Source organism: Peromyscus eremicus, chromosome 1 (assembly GCF_949786415.1).
Source record: "Peromyscus eremicus chromosome 1, PerEre_H2_v1, whole genome shotgun sequence".
Classification (NCBI taxonomy): Eukaryota; Metazoa; Chordata; class Mammalia; order Rodentia; family Cricetidae; genus Peromyscus; species Peromyscus eremicus.
In genome coordinates this window covers 54,636,912-54,656,495 of record NC_081416.1, presented here as the reverse complement: position 1 = coordinate 54,656,495, position 19,584 = coordinate 54,636,912, and the positions used below count along the sequence as shown (strand labels likewise).

The 19,584-nt window shown below is 55.0% G+C and overlaps 1 protein-coding gene across 3 annotated transcripts; it reads right to left on the bottom strand.

Annotated features, from left to right (window-relative positions):
- Positions 1–30: 30 nt before the first annotated feature.
- Positions 31–18,186, bottom strand: Ehbp1l1 (EH domain binding protein 1 like 1). Of its 3 annotated transcripts, none has more exons than XM_059262628.1 (19): positions 17,808–18,186; positions 14,933–14,990; positions 14,633–14,728; positions 13,881–13,934; positions 13,611–13,789; positions 13,390–13,532; positions 12,740–12,808; positions 12,496–12,658; positions 9,535–12,340; positions 8,898–9,055; positions 8,767–8,815; positions 7,651–8,349; positions 2,422–2,491; positions 2,247–2,302; positions 2,030–2,153; positions 1,692–1,791; positions 788–861; positions 592–706; positions 31–458 (listed from the first exon to the last, which is right to left on the bottom strand). In XM_059262628.1, exons 1-19 carry the CDS (start codon positions 17,909–17,911, stop codon positions 359–361), a joined length of 5,217 nt encoding a protein of 1,738 aa, XP_059118611.1. In that variant the 5' UTR covers positions 17,912–18,186; the 3' UTR covers positions 31–358. The 3 variants fall into 3 exon arrangements, with proteins under 3 accessions (XP_059118611.1, XP_059118615.1, XP_059118619.1); XM_059262632.1 differs by having other exon boundaries at positions 11,932–12,340; XM_059262636.1 differs by lacking the exon at positions 9,535–12,340 and having other exon boundaries at positions 12,618–12,658.
- Between the last annotated feature and the right edge of the window lie 1,398 nt (positions 18,187–19,584).

Genomic DNA, 19,584 nt, shown 5'->3' with positions numbered 1-19,584 from the left:
GAAGTCCTACTGAGAAAGGGCAGGCGCTGGTTTGTCCCAGTCCAACTTTATTGCTCCAGACACAAAAGGGAAGGAGGACGTAGGTGGCAGTCTCCGCGCCATGGCTTTGTAGACACAGGGGAAGAGTTCTGTGCAGCGCCCCTGGAATCCTGGCCACCGCCAAAACATTCACACACACTCGGATAAATAAATACTGCCTGGCGGGCTCAACTGCTCCAGTCCTAGGGTCTGGTCTGCCCTGTTTCTGCCCGCTGAAGGAGCATGGGGCGGGGGGCCTGTCCTCCGCTGTGCAGGCTTGGGGACTGGCGAGGACGGGTCCACGACCAGAGAAAGGAAGGGCGAGAACCAGGCAGGAGGCTCAGCTCAACAAGCAGCGTTCCCGTCTGCTCAGCTGCCGGCTCACCTTGCGACGTCTCTGCTCTAGGCCGCGTTCCAGGCGCTCATCTTCCTCTAGAGCGCTGGGGACAAGGGGTTCAAGTCAGTCTCAAAGTTGGCCCTACTTACAAGCCCTGAGATTCCAGACACGGCATCCCAGGAGTGCGCCCCGAGGCCTCTCCAATTCCCGGAACCGACTCCGGGTCCCCGACTCACATTCGCTCCTTCTGATCCAGGTCCCGGACCAGCTCATCCCTCTGATTCACTAGTGACACCAGCTCCTCCAACAGGAGCTGCTCCCGGTGCTGCTGCGCGACCGTTTTCTGCCACTCTAAGAGACCAGGAGCCCGAGTCAGGAGGGTGCCCACCCTGGCCCTGTTCTACCTCCAGCCTCTGCCGTCCCATTTCCCACCTTCAATGGCCAGCATGGCCCGCAGCTCTCGGCTCAGCAGTTCAAACCTCCGCTCCAAGTCCTGCTCCTCGATGCTGATGGGGAGGGGGCCAAGTCAGACAGAGTGGGATGGGAACGCCCAAGGCTGTGACCACTTCATCTCTGTCAGTTTCCACGGCGGCGGGCTGGGAGAACCCCAGGGCTCTGTCCCAGTGCCCACTCAGAGACACCAGTTGTTCCAGCTGCCCTCCGTTACACTCTAGATGTTTGTCGCTCCTTCCCCACATCCCTTTTATACAAAAGATACCCCAGAAGGATATTTGGATGAAAAAGTAAGCTAACATTCTTCTGGGGAAGGAGAGCTGCCTCTGGCATGCAGGATGGTAAAGGTAACATGGGGAAAGCGGCTTGCCGTCCCACTTCAGAACCTGCTCAGACTTCTCAGAGCCTGTTTTTCTTTCTTTTTTTTTTTAAAGATTTATTTTATTTATTATGTATACAGTATTCTGCCTGCAATGTGTCCTTGCAGGCCAGAAGAGGGCACCAGTGGTTGTCAGCCACCATGTGGTTGCTGGGAATTGAACTGGGAATTGAACTCAGGACCTCTGGAAGAGCAGTCGGTGCTCTTAACCACTGAGCCATCTCTCCAGCCCCCTTTTTTCTTACTGTAAAGCTAGGGTCAAATTGGAGGGCCTATTTTCTCACTAAAGAGTAAAGGGGTGTATGCTTTTATACAGTAAGTTAGATAAGACAAAATATTAGTAAGAGTGCTGAGCAAAATCTTTCCCAAAAGATCTTTGCAGAGAGAAGAAAGACGTGACTAACCCTAAGCAGAGCTAAGATTCATTCTGTCTACGAGGCAGTCCTGAGCCAGCTGGTGGGGGGGGCCAGCAGAGGCTCGGGGGCCTAAGGAGGAGGGACTCACAGCAGCTGCAGCTGGTCCTGCCTCCGGATGAGCGCATTCTTCTTGTTGACCAGGGTGAACCACTCCTCAATCAGCACCTCCTCCTGCAGCCTGTTGGCACCTGAATTAGGCCAGGACAGTCACCAGAGCTGCCTCCTGTCGAGGCAGAGTGGCTGAGGATCGGGGAGGGGGCTTCTTGTTTCCCAGTGGCCTCAGAAACCTGAGTTACAATGCCTCCAAAAGGCTTCCTCCAGCCACCAGAGAGACTAGCTGTGCCTCCTCCCAAGGTCAGAAGTGCCGCAGGGCTGGGCAGACCTAGGGAGACTGTTGAGGAGTGGACCCCAAAATGCCTGTCCCACCTGATTCCATGAGGCTCCTCAGCTGTTTCTCCACCTCAGCAGCCCGCCCATCTATCTGCCTCTGCTCCTGTTCCAGGGCCTGGAGCTCTGCGCACACATACTGACTAGTGTCCTGGAACCGTTGCTGGGAGTGAAGGGGGGGAGACAGGACAGTGAGCTCATCACAGGCCCTGCTCAGAAAATACCGCAGCAGTTCCCCCCACCCAGCCCTCCTTACCAGGCCAGCCTCTTCCCCTGGACTGGGGGGTGGCTCCTCTGAAGCCTCCTTCCCACCTGCAGATAGAAACCAGGCTAGGTTCTTCCAGCTAGCAGAAGGCCCCAGGAATCCCCAGAAGGATTTGTGATTACCCAGAGCTAAGCTGGGTCACCCCCCCATCTCCCAAACCACTCACCGGAAGGCTGCTGCGGGGCTGTGGCTGTGCGTGGGCCTGAGTCAAGGCTGGAGTCAGGGTTCCGGTCTTCCTGTGGAAAAAGTCGGCTGAGAGCTGGGATGGGTTTCCAACAGTCCCAATCAGTGCAGATAACCACAGCCTCTCACACACAGGGGAGGGAGGATCCTTAGTCTCAGACACAGCTGCTCCAGCTACTTCTCCAGTCCCACGAGCACCTCCTCAGGGAAAAGGCTTCCTCAAGGAAAAGCCACGCCTTCACTCCCATCTGTGGGCCTGGGCCCACCGCTCCTTCAGAGGCTCTGAGTTGCTAACTATTTTAGACTAAGTCAGTGGTAAGACAGCAGAGGCCTGTCTTCTCCCTCTTTCCCATTCCTTCAGAGAATCCTCTCGGGTCATTTAGCTCTTGTCACTTAGCCAGTGCCTCTGAAGTGACAGAACTGCCTTGCTATCCTGAGTCAGGATCTATCTTCCGGCCAGAAGGGGGCACCCTCCTACCTGATAGGATCCCATACCTAGAGGTAACAACACTTTTTTTTTTTTTTTTTTTTTTAAGATTTTTATTTATTATTTATACAATGTTCTGCCTGTATGCCTGCAAGCAAGAAGAGGGCGCCAGATCTCATTACAGATGGTTGTGAGCCACCATGTGGTTGCTGGGAATTGAACTCAGGACCTCTGGAAGAGCAGCCAGTGCTCTTAACCTCTGAGCCATCTCTCCAGCCCGTAACAACGCTCTTGACAGAAGACTTTCATCCTGCAAGGGCCAAGTCGGGCCCCACTGTGCCCCATTCCCTGTTACTAGGGCCCAATTATTTTTACAAATATTTTAGATTTGTTTATTTTATGTGTTTGAATGTTTTTCCTGCATGTATGTATGGGCAGCATATGGGTGCCCAGTATTTGCAGAGGTCAGAAGAGGGTGTCAGATGGCCTGAAGATCCCTTGGAACTGGAGTTATGAACCACTGTGTGGCGCTGAGAACCAAACCCAGGTCCTCTGCAAGAGCGTGCTCTTAACCCCCGAGCCTACTGCCCAGCCCCGGGGGCCTAACTTTGAACTCATTTGGCAGCCTGGCTCCTTTGTCGATACTGCTAGCCCCTCTTCTGGGTCAGAGGAGTGGAACCTATAGGATTTGCCCACTGCTCACTCCAGTGTGTACCTCTCAGACAAGCCTCCTGGCTCAGGTGCTATCTATCCTGTCTGGATTGGATTAGCTGTGGTGAGACCAGCCACCCCCATGCCCTGCCATTCACCTCGCCCTTGAGCAGAGAGGTCTTCCCCAAACAGATCTCAGAACAGTCACTCACGGTGAAGCTTTCTCCACACCCCATCTCAGCCCCCAGTCTCACTGCCTCAGGACAGTGGGGAGCTTCAGCCCTTCCCACCAGAGCCCCACCAAGTCACCCTCTGGTCGCAGCCATGGACTTTGGCTTCCCTAAAAATCTTCCTTGGTCTGAAACTATCCTCCATCTTAAGCTGCTCCAAACCAACTAGACCTTCCTGGCCCAGCGTGGACCCCTCTTGCAAGGGGCTCCTCAGACTTCCTTGCACACACTCTGCCTCCCTTCCTGGCCCTCTAGTGTCTGGAAGTTTGTCCTGGTTCCCCACTGAGGCAGAGATCACCCCAAGGCTTACTCATTGGTAGCTCCAATCCCACACTCCTCCTCATGCTACTCCAGCCTCTTTAACTCACTAGAGATGACCCCTTTATTTACTTAAGACAGGATCTCACTATGCAACATCTTTGGCAGGCCTGAAACTCAATATGTAGACCAGGCTAACCTCAAACTCACAGCGATTCACCTGCCTCTGCCTCCTGAGTGCTGGGATTAAAGGCATGCACCACTACATTTGACCATTTTTTTTTAAGGTTTTTAAATTTTTTAAATTTATTTTTATTATTGTTAATTATATATATGGATGTGTACCTCTGTGTGTGTGTGTGTGTGTGTGTGTGTGTGTGTGTGTGTGTGAGTGTAGGTGCCTACAGAGGCCAGAGATATCCGATCCCTCTAGAGTAGGAATAAGCCGTTGTGCGCCACCTGATGTGGGTACTGGGAACTGAACTTGGGTCCTCTGGATTAGCACTATGTTCTCTTAACCATTGAGACATTTTCCCAGTCCTGTTAAAAAAAATTTAAAGATTTATTTTTGATTGTGTGTGTATGTTTGTGTCTGTGTGAGTGTATGCCACATGTATATGGGCGCTCTCAGAGACCAGAGGCATTGGATAACCTGGAGTTAAAGTCATAGGCTGTTGTGAATTGCCTGTCTTGTGTGCTTGGAACTGAACTTGGGTCCTCCGGAGCCCCGGTTTATTTTATGTTTAAAATCATGTGTATGTGGAAATGTGCATACAAGTGCAGGTGCCCCTGGAAGCCAGAAGACGGTGTCAGAGCCTCTGACGCTGGAGTTATAGGCAGCTGTGAGCCGCTGGATATGGGTGCTGGGATCAGGTCCTTTGTAAGAACACTTCATGCTCTTAACCCCAGTCAACTCTCTAAGAGACTGACCCTTCAGATAGGCCCAGGGTCCAGCACATGAGGTCCACGACTAAAGGTAATAACTGCTAAGCACTGACATCTCCTCCCGGACCTTGTAAGGTGGCAGCTAGTCTCACTCTGCAGACAAGGGAACAGGGGGCCAGAAATGAAGTTTGCCTATGGCCCAGAGATGTCTAACTCAAAACTTCTTCCCAAGCCCAGATGCCCTGCCACACTGGGCTTGGGGATAGATCCCAGCCCTGATGCAGGACTCCAGATAGGCACCCGGGGAAACATTCAGCTCCCATTTTGACACCATACAGTGGTGGCTTCACGTCACTTTGCAAAGGGTGTCCACACTTTTGATACTTATCCTCAGGGTCGAAGCACAGAAAGGTCTAAGTGGCTAGCTGGGAGTGGGGGATGTTAGCTGTGTGGAGCCCAGCAGAGGGCGCCAATTAGTAATGCAAGCTCAGAACCCACGTTCACAGCCAACAGCACCCCCTTTGCCTCTTCATCTCCCTCAACTTCACTATTCCCACCCTTAAAAGGCAGGAATCACGGCTTCCTGTGAGGGGCGCCGTGGGAAGCTGAGGAATCGTGGGGATGGCCCACCTGGCGGAGTAGGCAGAATCGGGGATGGAGAACACCAAATGTCAGCGGCATTTGTGCTTACTCACACCAGCCCTGGTGGGAATTCCAAAGCCGCTTCCTCATGTCTGACCTAAATTCCTCTTTTTATACTTTCTTTGATGGGCTGCCCTAGAAGCATCCATGTTTCTCACGCAGCTGCTCTACCCCACCTCAGCCTCGAGGTGCCTGACCTCAGCCTACTCCAGGCCTTGGGGAGCTTCCAAGGGTGGGGTGAGGCTGAACACCCTCCCAAAGCAGTAGGTGCAAAAGTCAGCCAATGAGAGAGCCTCCTCGCGTCTCATGGGTCAAATATCTCTTGTGCAGCAAGGGCAGGGGGAGGGCCTGGCTTGGAAAGACCAGATGCTGGGACTCGGCCCCAGAAGCGTGACTCCTGAGCCCTCCCTTCTGTGACTTAAAGAGCCACTGACCTACATTAGCCAGCTGGGCTACAAGTCCTACCTCTACCTCCTCCTGCAGGAAATGCCTCTCTGCCTCTCATTCCCAGCTTCACATGTCTCTGGACCGCCCCTCAGGGCTCCTATTCTCAGGCTGGCCTCACTGGCATCTGAGGTGTGAATGTCCTGATGCCCCCTTTTTGCTTGTGTGGGTCTCCTCGCTTGAGAACCATACCTTCCCATTTTCTTTTTCTTTTTTCTCTCATGTTATATTTTTGTTTGTTATGTATGTGTGTGTGTGTGTTGCATGCTTGTGTGTGCATGTGTGTGAGGGTGTGACTGCCTGTGTGGATGTGTGTGGAGGCCGGATAACTGTTGTCTTCCTCTATCACACGCCACCTTGTTTTCTTTTTTTTTTTTTAGATTTATTTATGTATTGAGGGAGGAGGTTGTGTGCCACAGCACAGGTGTGGAGGTCAGGGGACAGCTAGTATGAATGGGTTCTCTCCTTCCATCATGTGGGTCCCAGGGATAGATCTCAGGTGACAAGGACTTCTACCTGAGAAGTCATCGGTCCTCCACCTTGTTCTCTGAGACATCGTCTCTCACTGAACCTCGAGCTCACTAATTAAGTTACACTGGGTGGTCAGCAAGCCTCCTGTGCCTACCTCTCAGTACTGAGATTACAGGCACATGCCATCACACCCAGATTTCTACAGGCTTTTTACATGGTGCTGGGGATCCAAACTGAGGTCCTCATGTGTTCCGTAAGCTCTTCACCTACTAAGCCGCACACTCCAGCCCTGTCATGCTTTGTTTGGTTTTGAAATGGCTTGAACTCCTGATTTTTCTGCTTCTACCTCCCAAGTGCTAGGATTGCAGGCATCTGCCACCCGCCCAGCATTTTGCTGTGATGTAGGGACACTGGGGTTTGAACCCAGGACCTCTTAGGCAAATGTTCTATCACTGCGTTATTCCCTTAGTCCTCTGTTTTTCACCAGGTAAACTGTCCATTGGACCATCACTGGGGGCAGGTGTTCAGTGGCTTCTGCTGACGCTCTCAGTTGAAAGCCTGTGGCCAGAGCTCATCTCGGGTCCCTAAGCTTCCTGTGTCGCCATCTCTCCTCTAGCACAAGGAGGAGTGTGTGTGTGTGTGTGTGTGTGAGATAGGACCTGAGACAAAGGGGTGGAGACACTCTCCCAGGCAAGAAGTCCCACCTCCTAACTCCCATTAAGCCTCAGGGGTTAAAAATTCAAGCCAGAGATCTGGAGTCTGGGAGGAGCCACAGGGGCCACTAGAGAACAGTATCCCTTCCCCTTGCTATGGGTCAGGTGGTTGCTAAGTGACACCCAAGGCCACCCACAGAGAAAGAAAAGGCCCAAAGAGCAGGGGCTGAACTTGGAGCCTTCTGGGAACTTCCTGCTACAGCCCATGTTTCTACAAACTGGATACCAAATGTTAGAAACCACTCACATCTACAAAACTGGCGGTCTAGGTGTTCTGTGGGCTTTGTCCCCCGACAGGGTGCTCAGTACCATATACCAGGGGAACTTCCACAGCGCCAGGGTCCATCTGATCTAAGTGCATCCTAGCATCCAGCGCTAAGTGACCTCTCTGAAGTTGCCACTCCTGCACCAGCCCTGACATTGGGACCATTCAGGGCCCTTCTCTGAAAGACCCCTACTATCCAAAGCTGCAGCAGGGTTGGGGTACTCACCACAGCCCCAGCTCCTGCAGGTCCTGAGCCGACTGCAGCTCCAGAGTCCGGGTCGTCCACGGAGAAGGAATTGCTATTCCGTAGCCTGGATCGTCTCTTCTTTAGCAAATCAGCGTCACGCACGTGGGAGAAAGAGCCATGTGCTCGGGGTGGGGGTACCGGCCCGGCCTCCCCATTGACCGAGGACCGTCTCAGTCTCACACCACTCATACCACTTGGTGCCCCCACTCCGTTTACCAACCCCTCTGTGGGGGCCACCGGGGACGTGGATGACCGGGCTCTGGGGCCGTCGGAGGGTGCCTCTGGGGGGACTGCTTCCTGGGTAGCCTCGGCCTCTCCATCCTTGGAGGCGCAGGCCAGGTCCATGTCCCTAGAGGTCACCTTTGGTGCCGCCCCAGCCCCGCGGTTCACAGCCTCCTTGGGCTCTGTGGGCGCTTCAGCCCCATGCTCCCGTAGCCGCTGCGCCAGGTTGCCTGCATCCAGACCGTCGGGCAGGCTCGGCTGGGCGTTGCCCACACGGTAAGTGCCAGAGCCACCACCGCCTTCCAGCTGTACCAGCTGCAGCTCCTGCCCAGTGCAGAAGGCTCGGATCTGGCACAGGTACGTCATGACGATGAGCTTGTCAGGTACAGACAGAAGAACCATGTCAGCTGGCTCCAACAAGCGAGACACACCCAGGGCAGCGAAGCCATCAAAAGCCTGGAAAGGGGGTGCGCTCTGGTCAGAAGCAGCGGCGACCCAGCAACACTCCAAATCCAAGCCAGCCTCGGGGGTCCCTGAGACTCCGGAGCCAAGATTTGCTTAGCAACGCCTTCACCCTCCTGCAGAGGGTAATCTGGCAACAAGGCCCGCCTTCACTGTTACCTAGCAACAGCACATCGCCCACCCAGTTCTCAAAGGATGATTTTTTGGCAAGAAACTCTCTAGGGAAAATATGCTTTTAAAATTAAAAACACCAAAACAAATCTCGGGCAAACAAACAATTTGGTAACCAAAAAGATGTTAAGGTTTCCAAAAAGCCAGTCCAGGGTCCTGCACCTCGGCCTCTCCAATTCTCAGCAGCGGCCTGATCTCCAGCTAGACCCTTTCCTGAGCCGCGGCTCCCCCGCATCTCACCTGCTTGTTGTTCTGTTTGATGTCCAGTGGGTCAAGGGAGAGATAGTCACTGCAGAGAGAGAGAGAGAGCTGGTCAGAACGGTGTCCCCGCAGGCTTGCTCTCCCCCATCCCCGTGTCCCTGGCCGCTCACATCTTGTCTGGGTAGAATCGATGTAAAATAGCACAGAAGGCCAGGCCGTTGCGCCAGGATGTGGTGAAATTGGTGATGCAGACACCACGGTAGCCCTTGGTGACCTCCTGGCACCACTCCAGCAGGGACTGGCTGGAGCTGACCGGGGTAGGTGGTGCCTGGGAACACAAGGGTAGATTCAGAGTTTGCATTCTGATGACTTACATCCTCTGCCCTTTGGGGAAGTTCAGGCCTGGCATAAAACCACCCCAGCTCTGAGTCTGCAAGGATCACCAGAGACCACTGGCCAGAGCATTAGGTTTCCAGCTTGGGGTAAGGACGTTATCTGCCAAGGTCACCTAAAAGGTCAGTGGTGCCCAGGCAAGGTCAGAGGTCACCAGCAGCCACATCTCAAAGTCAGCCCAGAAAATCAGCTTAAGGATATCCAGCTCCATGCAGCCTAGCAGGGTGAAAGGGCCAGGGCATCCTGAGGGAGGAGGGAGGAGGGAGGAGGGAGGAGGGAGCTTCTTGAAGCTGAATCCCCTCCCCTCCCAAAACCACATCTCGGTCCAACAGGTGGGTCCATGCAGAGTCACTGTTCCCTCAGCCCCGGGTTAGTGGAGGAAGCAGACGGGCCATCAGTGGCCCCCATCCCTACCTGGCTACCCGGCAGCCTCCTGTCCTCTTCAGACTCCTCTGGGGAAGAGGCCCCCGAGGGCCTGGGTACCCCAGCCCCTGCCCCACTGGCCACCTGTGCCTTAGACAGGCTGGCCCCTTCGAGGCTTTCATCAGCTTCTTTTCCCTTCGCGGTTCCCAAGACCCCAGATTCTGCTTCCTGGGCCTCAAAAATATCAGATTTATTCTCTGAAGACTCAGACCCCTCCCTCTCTGCTTCCTGGGGCCCCAAGGTCCAAGACTTGGCCTCTACTATCCCTAAAACTTTCGTTTCTGTCTCTTGTACCCTGGACACCTCGGGTGCTACTCCCTCGGCCCCAGAAACTCTTTGCTTAGTCACTGCGACTCTTAAGGCCTCACACTTGAGAGCTCCCCAAGTTCCAGGCTCCTGGACCTCCAAAGTGTCAGCCTTTGCCTCCTCAGACTTCAAAACTATACTTTCTGCCCACTGGGCCCTCAGTACCTCAGCCTCTGCTGTTCCAGCCTCTGGTCTGGAGACCCCAGAATCCCTTGCTTCTATCTCTTGGGCCCTGTCTATCTCAGCTTCTGCCATCTTAGCCTCTATCCCCAGAGGCCCCGACTCCCTTACTTCCATCTCTTGGGCCTCCAGAATCTCAGACTTCACTGTCTCAGCTTCTAACTCTGGGGTCTCCAAACCTCCTATTTCTGCCTTCTGGGTCCCAAATAACTCAGCATCCACTGTTTCTGTCTCTACCTCTGGGATCTCCCCAATCTCCACTTCTGTCTCTTGGGCCACCAAGATCTCAGACTCTTCCATCTTAGCTTCCCTCCCTGGATCTCCTGAACCCTCAGATGCTATTTTCTGGGTCCCCAGTATTTCAGCCTCTGCCCCTCCAACTTTTGTCTGTGATATCCCAGGGCCTCCCACCTCAGTCTTCTGGGCCCCTAAGATCCTAGATTCTGTTATCTCAGCCACTATTCTCAGTGCCACAGAACCCTCAGGTAGCTCCTCGGTCTCCAGTATCTCAGCCTCTTCAGCTTCTTTCTCTGGGACATCTGAAGAGCCAGTCCCTGTATCCAAGACCCTGGCTCCCTCGGTTCCTATTCCTAGCACCTCAAAAGCCCCAGCTGCTGTCTCTGGAGCCTCTAAGATCTTGGCGTCCGCTGGCCCAGTGTCTACCTCCAGAATCCCCAAGTCTCCTTCATCTGTCTCCAGGGACCCTTCAAGCTCAGATTCTGGTTTCTCAGCTTCTACCCAAAGTACTCCATGACCTGCTGATACCTCCGGGGTCCCCAGTATACCGTCTTCTGCTGTCTGCATCACTGAAACACCTGAGCCCCCCACCTCTGTCGCCTGGGTCCCTACTATGCTAGATTGTATCTGTGGGCGCCCTGGACCCTCAAATGCTATTTTGTGGATCCCCAATATCTCAGTTACTGCTGTTTCAGTCTCTATCCTTGGAATACTCCAAGCCTCCTCCACCTCCATCTCCTGCATTCCCAATGTATCAGACTTTGCCATCTCTGCCTCCACCTTTGGAGACTCTGAACCCTTGGTTGCTACCTTCTGGGTCTCCAGTATTCCACCTCCTGCTTCCCCAGCCTCTGTCTTTGGGGCTCCCAGTATCTCAGCCTCTATCTTCAGTACACCAGGCCCCCCATCTGCTATCTCCTGGGCTTCCAATATCTTAGTTTCTGCTGTCACTGTCTTGGAACCTAGAACTGTAGAACTCCCAACTGTTTTCTGGACCCCAAATTCCTTAGACTCCCTTATCTCAGTCCCCGTCCTCAGCATCCCCAGAACCCCAATCTCTTCATCCTGGGTCCTCAATACCTCAGACTGTGCCGTTCCAGTAGCCTCTGACTCCAGGGCCTCTGATCTTGCTGCCTCTGACTCTTGGGCCTCCAATATTTCAGACTCTGATGTGCCAGTCTCTATTCCTTGAAACTCAGGTCTCCCAACATCTGTATTTGGTGTCCCTTTCACCTTCCAAGGTACCCACTCAGCCTCTGTTTCCAGAACCCTTGGCTCCCTTACTTCTGCCTCCTGGGCCCTCAGATCTCCAGATACTACCCGCTGGCCAAGGCAGGGGACTTTCTGAAAGCTGCTCCCCTGGGTCCCAGTGCTTGCTGCTCCAGCAACGGGGCCCTGATCCAGGCCTGTCCTCCCAATAACAGGGGGGCTGTCCCTGACCTCTGTGCTTTCTCTCGCCTGGTCTGCAGGCCTGGTACCCCTAAGGGGCCCGAGATGCCCTTCAGGCTCAGCTGGAGGTTGGTTCGGGCCACTGGGAGCCTCTTCCTGGGTCCTTACCCCCATCCTCCTCTGAGCACTTTTAGGGGGAGCCTCAGGAGCTTCCCCAAATCTTGCCTCAGGCACCAGCCCTGCAGCCTCTGGGCCCTCCGTGGCTATGTGTTGTACCTTTGACTTCTGCTCAGCAGCTACTTGATGAAGTTTTGAACTCTCTTCAGCCTCTCCAGCTGTGATGCATGGCTCCTTAGTGTTCTTCTCTCTGTTTCCTGCCCCGCTAGCCTCTGGCCTGTCCCCAGTGTCATCCTCTTCAACATCGGATCTTTCTCCTCCTAAAACCTCCCTGGAGCCTCTGCCCTCAATGTCTGGTTCTGGCTTGGCTCCATGGGCCTCTGTCCCTTCCTGAGAGCTTATCTGGACCTGGGTCTCCCCAGAAGAACCCATTCCTGTTAGAGGATCCTCTGAGGTATTGGGGTCCTCATCCCCACTGTAGGGGGCTGGGGACCGGGATACATCAGAGCCTTTCCGGAGCCGAGGGGCTGGGGTGGGGACCATGTCCTGGCCTGGTTGCCTGGTGGACCTGAGGAAAAAAGCAGGAACAAGTGTTGTGGCGGTCTCCTGTTAAGACTCAGACACAGCTCTACACCACCCTTGAGAACGTGAGAGCATTAGGGAGGAGGGTGGAGACTGGGTGGTGTGCATCTGCTTCTGACAGCAACAGAGCTGGTTCCTTACCTTGTCTCTGGTGGGGACTGTGGGGGCCTTGGGGTTTCAGGCCCCACCTGGCCCCCGGCTATGGCAGCGGGTTCCAACCCCTGGCCCCGGGAGGCCCTGGCCGGGGGCACAGGGGCACTCACAGGGGCAGGGCTGGTATCTTCAGCACTAAAGGATCTGGCAGCTGGGGGAAAGGGAGAGGATGCTGAGGGCTGCATTGTGACATAGGTCCAGGCCCCAACTCTAGTCTCAGGCCAAGTCTCACCTGCCTGCTGGGGCCGTGTGTGGCCTTCATCGTCTTCTTCACAGAGTGTCTTCAGCTCTCGAGAAGGATCTGAAGGGGGATTCATTGGAGGGGCATAGTCAGGCCAAGGCAGGACTCTACAGTTTGAACCCCACCGTGACCCCCAACTAGAGTTCAGGGCCTACCTGGGAAACGCGCCAGTCTCAGGGCACAGCCCCGGCCTTGGAGAAGAGGGAGGCCCGCAGATGCAGAAAGAGAAAGAGTGAGAAAGAACCACAAAAATGAAGGCTAAAAGGCTTTAAGGAGGAGAAGGGAGGGAGAGCAGAAGGGAGGAAGGCAGTCTGAATGGGAGGAAGAGACTGGACAGAGCCCACACTTCATATGACCCAGCTTCTCAGGCCTGACAGGGACCAAATGGGCATCCACACCGGGATGAGATGGCCCGGAACAGGAGGAGATTTTGGGGACCCGTTCTACAGGACTCTGCTCAAGACTGACGCACCCACAGGACCAAGATCAAGCTTGGACAATCAGAGCAGCTGGACAGGTTGGAGGTTGGAGCTGCTGTAATGAGGACCTCTCTCTGGGTGAGCACAAGCCGGCCCTACCCCAGAACACCCAACACGTGATCCATCTTAGCAGTCTCCGCCCGTGGGTAACTGTGAGCCCACCTGACTGGGGGCCTCGTGCCCGGACCTCAGGAGCCCCAGGGCCATTAGCTTCTTCCTCGTCACTCTCAGCAAAGTCATCCAAGTTGCCCACGTCACTAGGCTTCACACTCATGAGGCTGGCCAGACTCTGCATGTCATCATCCCTGTGGGTGTGAAGTCAGGGGTGAGGGCTGGAGTCAGAGAGCACAGGTCGGGGCCTGGGAGGACAGGTGAAGACTTACGTGGCACGGCCCTCACGCAGCAGCACCCCAGAAAGGGTGAGGCTCAGCTCAGCGTGCACTACCTTCACAGATTTGGGCTTCAGTCGTAGACGAAGTGGAACCTGAGCAGGCACAGGCCCTGCGTGACGAGCCAGGTCTACATCAACTGTGGCCAGTACCTTCCGCTGTCCCTTGGACTCCTGTGGGTGGGGGGTAGGGTAACAGCAGAAGAAGCATCAGTGCTGTCCCGAGGTCCCTGAGATTGCAAGTCCAACCTACCCAGACACTCACGTTTTCAATGATGAAAGTCCATTCTTTGGCTTCATACTGGTCCACGTGAGGGTCCTGGAGAGGGGAGTGCTGGTGAGCACAGGGTTTCAAGGAGGGCAATGCCAGAAGACAATCTGCACTGGCTGGGGGTGGGGCAGGGCCATCACACCTGCTGTTCCCTCCTGGAATGAGCTTTGGCTTCTCTGAGTGTGTATATGTGGTACTGGATTGAACCCCAAACCCCACGCATGCTCTACAACTGAGCTCCAGCTCCAGCCAACCCTGTACTCTCTTTTCTTTTTCTTTATAAAATGATTATTTACTTTGATTGTGTATGGGTGTTTTGCCAGCATTTATGTCTCTGCACCGTGTGTGTGTGTGTGTGTGTGTGTGTGTGTGTGTGTGTGTGTGTGCAGTACCCCTATAGGACAGAAGAAGGCGTTGGATCCCCTGGAACTGGAGTTGTGGATGGTTGTGAGCTACCATGTGTGGGCGGAATGGAACCAGGTTCTTTGGAAGAACAGCCAGTGCTCTTAACTGCTGAGCCAGTTCTTCAGTCCTTGTGCCCTAGCTTCTGATCCCAGGTGACTTCCTTACTACAGGTTGGGTAAATGCTGCCCCCGCCTCCCCAACAAGAAGGCCTCTCCAGCCACTTGCAACAAACCTACAAAGTGTCTGGTCCCAACACTGGGTTCTTTCCTGTGGGTGAGGCGCGTACCAGTGGGGTCACAGACTCAGCATTGCTAGTCTATGCCCAAGCTCTAGAGACTCACCCTGTACAAGGTCACAGAGATGTCCACATTCTCAGGGACCATCCACACCACAGTGCCACGGTATGGGTTCTGGATGCCGGGCTGCCAGCTGTGGGCCTGCAAGAGGCAGTAGGGGGTCCTCCCCTGAGTCTCAACTCTTCCCCCATCACCATCAGGCCCTTATCTCCTTCACCCCATCTTCCTTTCTCCCTGCAGACGCCGAGATGACATGAACCTGATTACACTCTCCCCTCAGCTCCCATCTACCTCCCCCTCGGCCCCACCTCCCAACATGGAGTCCCAGTTGCCCATCTTTCTTACCTTGGAGCAGATGCGTCGGTTCCGCCGAGTCCATACCACTACCAACTTGTCTGGCTGCCTGGAAGAAAGGGAAGAGCTACTTAACCAGGCCCGACCTAGCTTCCCCATTTTCTCTTCCTCCTTTCCTATCTCCCTGGGGTCTCCGCGGCCCCCTTCCCAAGGAGAGGGCACGGGCAGCTTCTTATCTAGGGTCACAGGTTGTAGGGTGGGGCTGCTCAGGCAGGGTGGGGCAGGGACCGAAGGGCAAAGGCCTGGACAGTGGAGATTGGGACACCATGGCCCAGCAGGGCCTTTGAAAAAGAGTGACAGGAACAGCTACATGCACACACACATGTGTGCTCACACAGGAACATGGGAAGACGAAGACTTGGTGGTAAAGAAGTCATTTATTCACAAATATTTGTGGAGTACCTCTGGGGCTCAGTTTGTTCTGAGGGCAAAGTAAAGGAGGGAGAAGACAGACTCGGTGGCCGAGGCAAGACCCCCTGGGGCTGAGGCTAGACCCCCTGGGGCTGAGGCAAGACCCTTTGAGATAGAAGGAAGATAGGAGAAAAGTAGAGACAAAAAGGAAAATAAGCCTAGTTTGGTGGTGCAGATCTTTAATGCCAGCACTCGGGAAGCAGATGGAGGCAGGTCTGAGTTCAAGGGCAGCCTGGTCTATACAGTAATCCCAAGCCAGCAAGGGCTACATGGTGAGACCCTGTCTTAAAAAAAAAAAAGAAAGAAAGAAAAGAAAGAAGAAAAAGAAAAGAAAAAAGTGTGTGTGTGTGTGTGTGTGTGTGTGTGTGTGTGTAAGAAAATAAATTAGTAACGACCTTTAGGGGCCTGTGAAAGAGCCTGCCTGCTGTCTCTTTGAGGCTGGGTATCTGAGCAGAGGCAGGAGTGGAGGAGGTGGTTTTCATCTTCAGAGAAGGCTCCAGCTGGAGGAACCAGCCAAGTGCAAGGATCTGAGGCTAGGGGAGTGGCAGAGACAGAGTGAGGCCAAACGGGAGGGGTGAGGCCAGAGAAGCACAGGGTTAGCCAGCCACGAGACAACCGCCACACACTGAGGGTCTGCTGCACTCCGGGGCATTGGCTGGCCTGAGGAGGGTCAGGCAGGACTCCTACATCCTGAAGTCCAGATGCACTGACCATTGCTCTGAAGGGACGATGACAGCGGAGTCCAAGGGAAGCGTGAGGAGACTCCAGCCAAGCTGAAGAGCAGCATGTGTTGCACAGACTCAGGAGACGCAGGCATGTGTAGAGGCAGAGACAAGCAAGGAGAGCCGCACAGAGCTAGTCCCTGACAAGGTGCTGACCCGTGCCTGGGCCTCGGGGACAGGGCCTCTTTGGGTTAGTGTCTAACCACTGCCCAGGAGGGTGAGCTTGGTCCAGGAAAGGGCGAGGTGAAGGCAGCCTGAGAACCTTCTCTGATTGTTTCCAGCCCCATGCCTGGATGCTTAGGTCTGCCCAACTCACTGCCTCTCTGGAGGCTGACAGGACAAGCGACTTGCTCTTAACCCTTGAGGTTTCTGAGACACAGAGAAATGGGCCAGATAAGGTCACACAGCTGAGTCTAGAGTCCTCTGACCCAGAAGTAAGCAACCATTCCCTGCCCCAAACCACAGGCAATGGCCCAGCAAGGCCTTCCCAGAAAAGGGAAACAGCAGGGGTGCCTAGGGAGGGTGTGGCCTGGTTGGGCAGCCTGACTCAGGACGGCACGCCTTCCTGGGAAGCTATGACCTAGGCAGGGGCAGCTTCCTGTCCTGGGCTCCTGGCTAAGAAATCCAGCAGGCCTTACCCATTGCTGCTTGTGACTCAGCCCACTGACACTGTCTGTACCCTCTGTCTACTCACCAGAACCATGCCCAGCGTCCCTTTGGCCTCACCCAGAATGCTGGGGCAGGAACCAGAGGCCAGAGTTCAAGTGCCAGCTCTGCCGTGTTACCCCAGCTAGCTCCTACTCTCCCTCAGCCTGTATCGTATAAGGGGCTTCCCAGGAGGTCCAGCGTGTTCAGGAGAGGAATGGCTGGCGGCTGCTCCAAGGACCCCAGCCTCTGCTCACCCCCTCCCTTAAACCCCTTGGTTCCGGCCTACCCCTGCTCTTCCCCCTTGGGACTCTATATTTAGCCCCGCCTGGCCTGTGAGGCCCCCACAGCTGTGCCCTAATCCAGCCAGGGGAAGCTGACACCAGCGAGCACATATATTTAGGGTGTGACGCAGGGACCTGGGCAGCTGCCCCGTGGGGGCATGTGAGCCAGATGCCCCCAGGGCCCTTTGACAGCCCAAGACAAGGCCTGCAACTCCTTGCGATTGTCCCCTCACCCTGCCACCTTTCCCTCTACAGATCCTCTCCTCCCGGACCCACCAATCCCTAGGACCTCAGGCCCCTTTAAGCCTCTCCCCGCCTCCCCCTTCATCCCTCCAAGCTCAGTTTCCCCTTTTAAGGACATTGTGGAAACATCTTCAGCCTCTGGGGCCCACTCTGGCTGAAGGGGGAGGGCAGAAAAAGAGAAGGCCACATCTTCACTCTGAACTGGACTAAGATCCATGAAGTCTGTCCCCAGCCTTGGCCACCTGGAGACCTCAAAACTTGTTCCGATTTCCACTGCCACCCTGCACCGCTCTTGGCTTGAGGAACGAAGCCTCCTCCCTCAGTCCTGACCACAGCTGATTTAAATGTGGGCACAGATTCTTCTCCTGCCTCTGAGTCTTGCCTTCAACAAGGCTCTCCACACCTCTCAACTCCTGGAGTCCCCTAAGCTGCAAGACACACCTAGGATGAGACCCCTTTAGCGGTTTGACTTGGAACGATTTTCTCAGGCTCAAACAGGTCAAGCTAAATGGAGTCCCACATCAGTCTTGGGGGACTCCCTCAGGCCTCCCTTCTACTCACCATTTCTTGGTGCACTCCAACACCAGTTCATGGTAACATGCCACAAACTGGAACTTGGCGGCCCGCTTGCCCACTCGCTGCAGGCGCTTCCACACCGAAGTCATGGCCCTAGCAGCTCTTGCTGCCCACTTTTCAGGCTCGGGGATCCCGCTTGCTCGCCACTGCTGGTCCTGAGAGGGTCCCCATGGTCTCTGGGCGCCCTTTCTGCTCTGCCCGTCCTGTCCGCCCTGTCCGTGCAGAGGTGTCTGAAATTTGGATCTAGGCCGTGCTTGCTGGGGCGGCCGCTGGGGTCCGCCGGGTGGGCTGGCTGAGTTTGCGGGGCAGTCCCGGCGCGTCGAACGCTGGTCGGAGCTCAGAGCTGCGAGCGCGCCGTTTCCTGGAGCCGCACCCCCGTCTGAAGGCGGGCGGGGCTGCAGCGCGGGGCGGGGCGACCTTGCTTCCGGGACCTAGCGCCGCGACCCGGGCATCGACACCCGGCTTGGGGGTGGAGGGAACGAGTCCCGACCGCAAAGCGGGCTTGGTGGGCGCCCGCGGGCCGGATAGGGTGGTGGTGGGGAAACGTGTGCGCTCCAAGAGTTGACAGCCCTCAACTTGGTGCTGCCCTCCGAAGAGCTTGCCCAGCCGCCTCCCTTCCTGCCTGCAACCTTGAGGTAGTGCTTGGTACCCCATTTCCCAAGCGTGTAAAGCAGAGACCTAGAAAGAAAAACGGCCTTGCTCAGAGTCCGGAGTGTCTACTGGGCCAGAGCCAGCGGTGCTTAGACACTCATGTCTTCTTAACCAGAGAAGGAAGAGTTCAGAGGTGAGAGCCAGCCTTGGCGGGATGTACCTAGTGTCTCAAAACCTGACTTATCAGCTGGTAGGAGGGGAAACAGTCCTCACTTCTCACAAGCGATGAAAGTTTCGAATATTGGTTTCTAATCAAGAGTGCCATCTTGGACAAAGCACTGACACTCTGAGCCTCAGTTTTGAAGTCTGTTAAATGGGGCCAATTATAGTTCCATTTTTTATGGTCATAGAAGGTTGAAACCTGGGAAAGCGGTTAGCATTGGGCCAAGCTGATTTTGCCATGTCTCATTAAATGCAATCCGTTATCAGGGCTAGAGGAAATGTGCATATGGGTGTTTTCCCTCCTCCCCTGGGAAGTCCCTGGGGCGTTACCTGTTGTGCTAACGCCTAGATTACTCCTTATCGCTCACCCATCCAACTCGAATGGTAATGAGCCTCTGCAAGGTGTCTTACAGCCAGTTAAGAGAAGTGTCCTAGAGCAACACATCTATGTGTTCTCTCCCTCCCCAGTGTCTGGCAAACCCTCACGTTGGAAAGGACGTCTGGTCTTCCAGGAGTGCCAGCTGGGTGCATCTCCTGCAGGCAAGTGACTGTGGTAGGGAATGGGGATGAGGTGCCCGGGTGCAACCTGGAGAATGTGCAGGCTTCCTGTGGGCTGGACACCCGGTTTTGCCTCTCCACCCCATCGGTGTGGTCCTCTGCTTCCTCTAGGAAGCCCTTTGTGTACACCGCTACAAGTCCTTAGTGCTGAGTGGCCTGAGACTGCAATCGACCCCAATTTTCTCCTCTGCGTCTCTAGAAATGGAGTTCTGAGCCCCGCTGCAGTCTCACTTCCAGGGCTTGTCTACAAACTTCACCCCCTTCGGCCTCCACACCCCTCCCTCTTACGACCGCCCCCTACAGCCCATGGGGCACACACTCCAAGCGTCCTGTAGCTTTCCCCACTCAGGCCAATGGGCCCCTGGGTCGGCCAGATCTGGCCCACCCATTT

What these genes read in the sequence shown, in the direction of transcription:
- Ehbp1l1 (XM_059262628.1), bottom strand. Translation starts at nt 17,911, where the DNA reads ATGACTTCGGTGTGGAAGCGCCTGCAGCGAGTGGGCAAGCGGGCCGCC. An exon ending in ACCGACGCATCTGCTCCAAG is followed by an intron (nt 14,729 to 14,932) that starts GTAAGAAAGATG and finishes TGCCTCTTGCAG; the next exon opens with GCCCACAGCTGGCAGCCCGG. An exon ending in GGCACGAGGCCCCCAGTCAG is followed by an intron (nt 12,809 to 13,389) that starts GTGGGCTCACAG and finishes ATCCCCCTTCAG; the next exon opens with ATCCTTCTCGAGAGCTGAAG.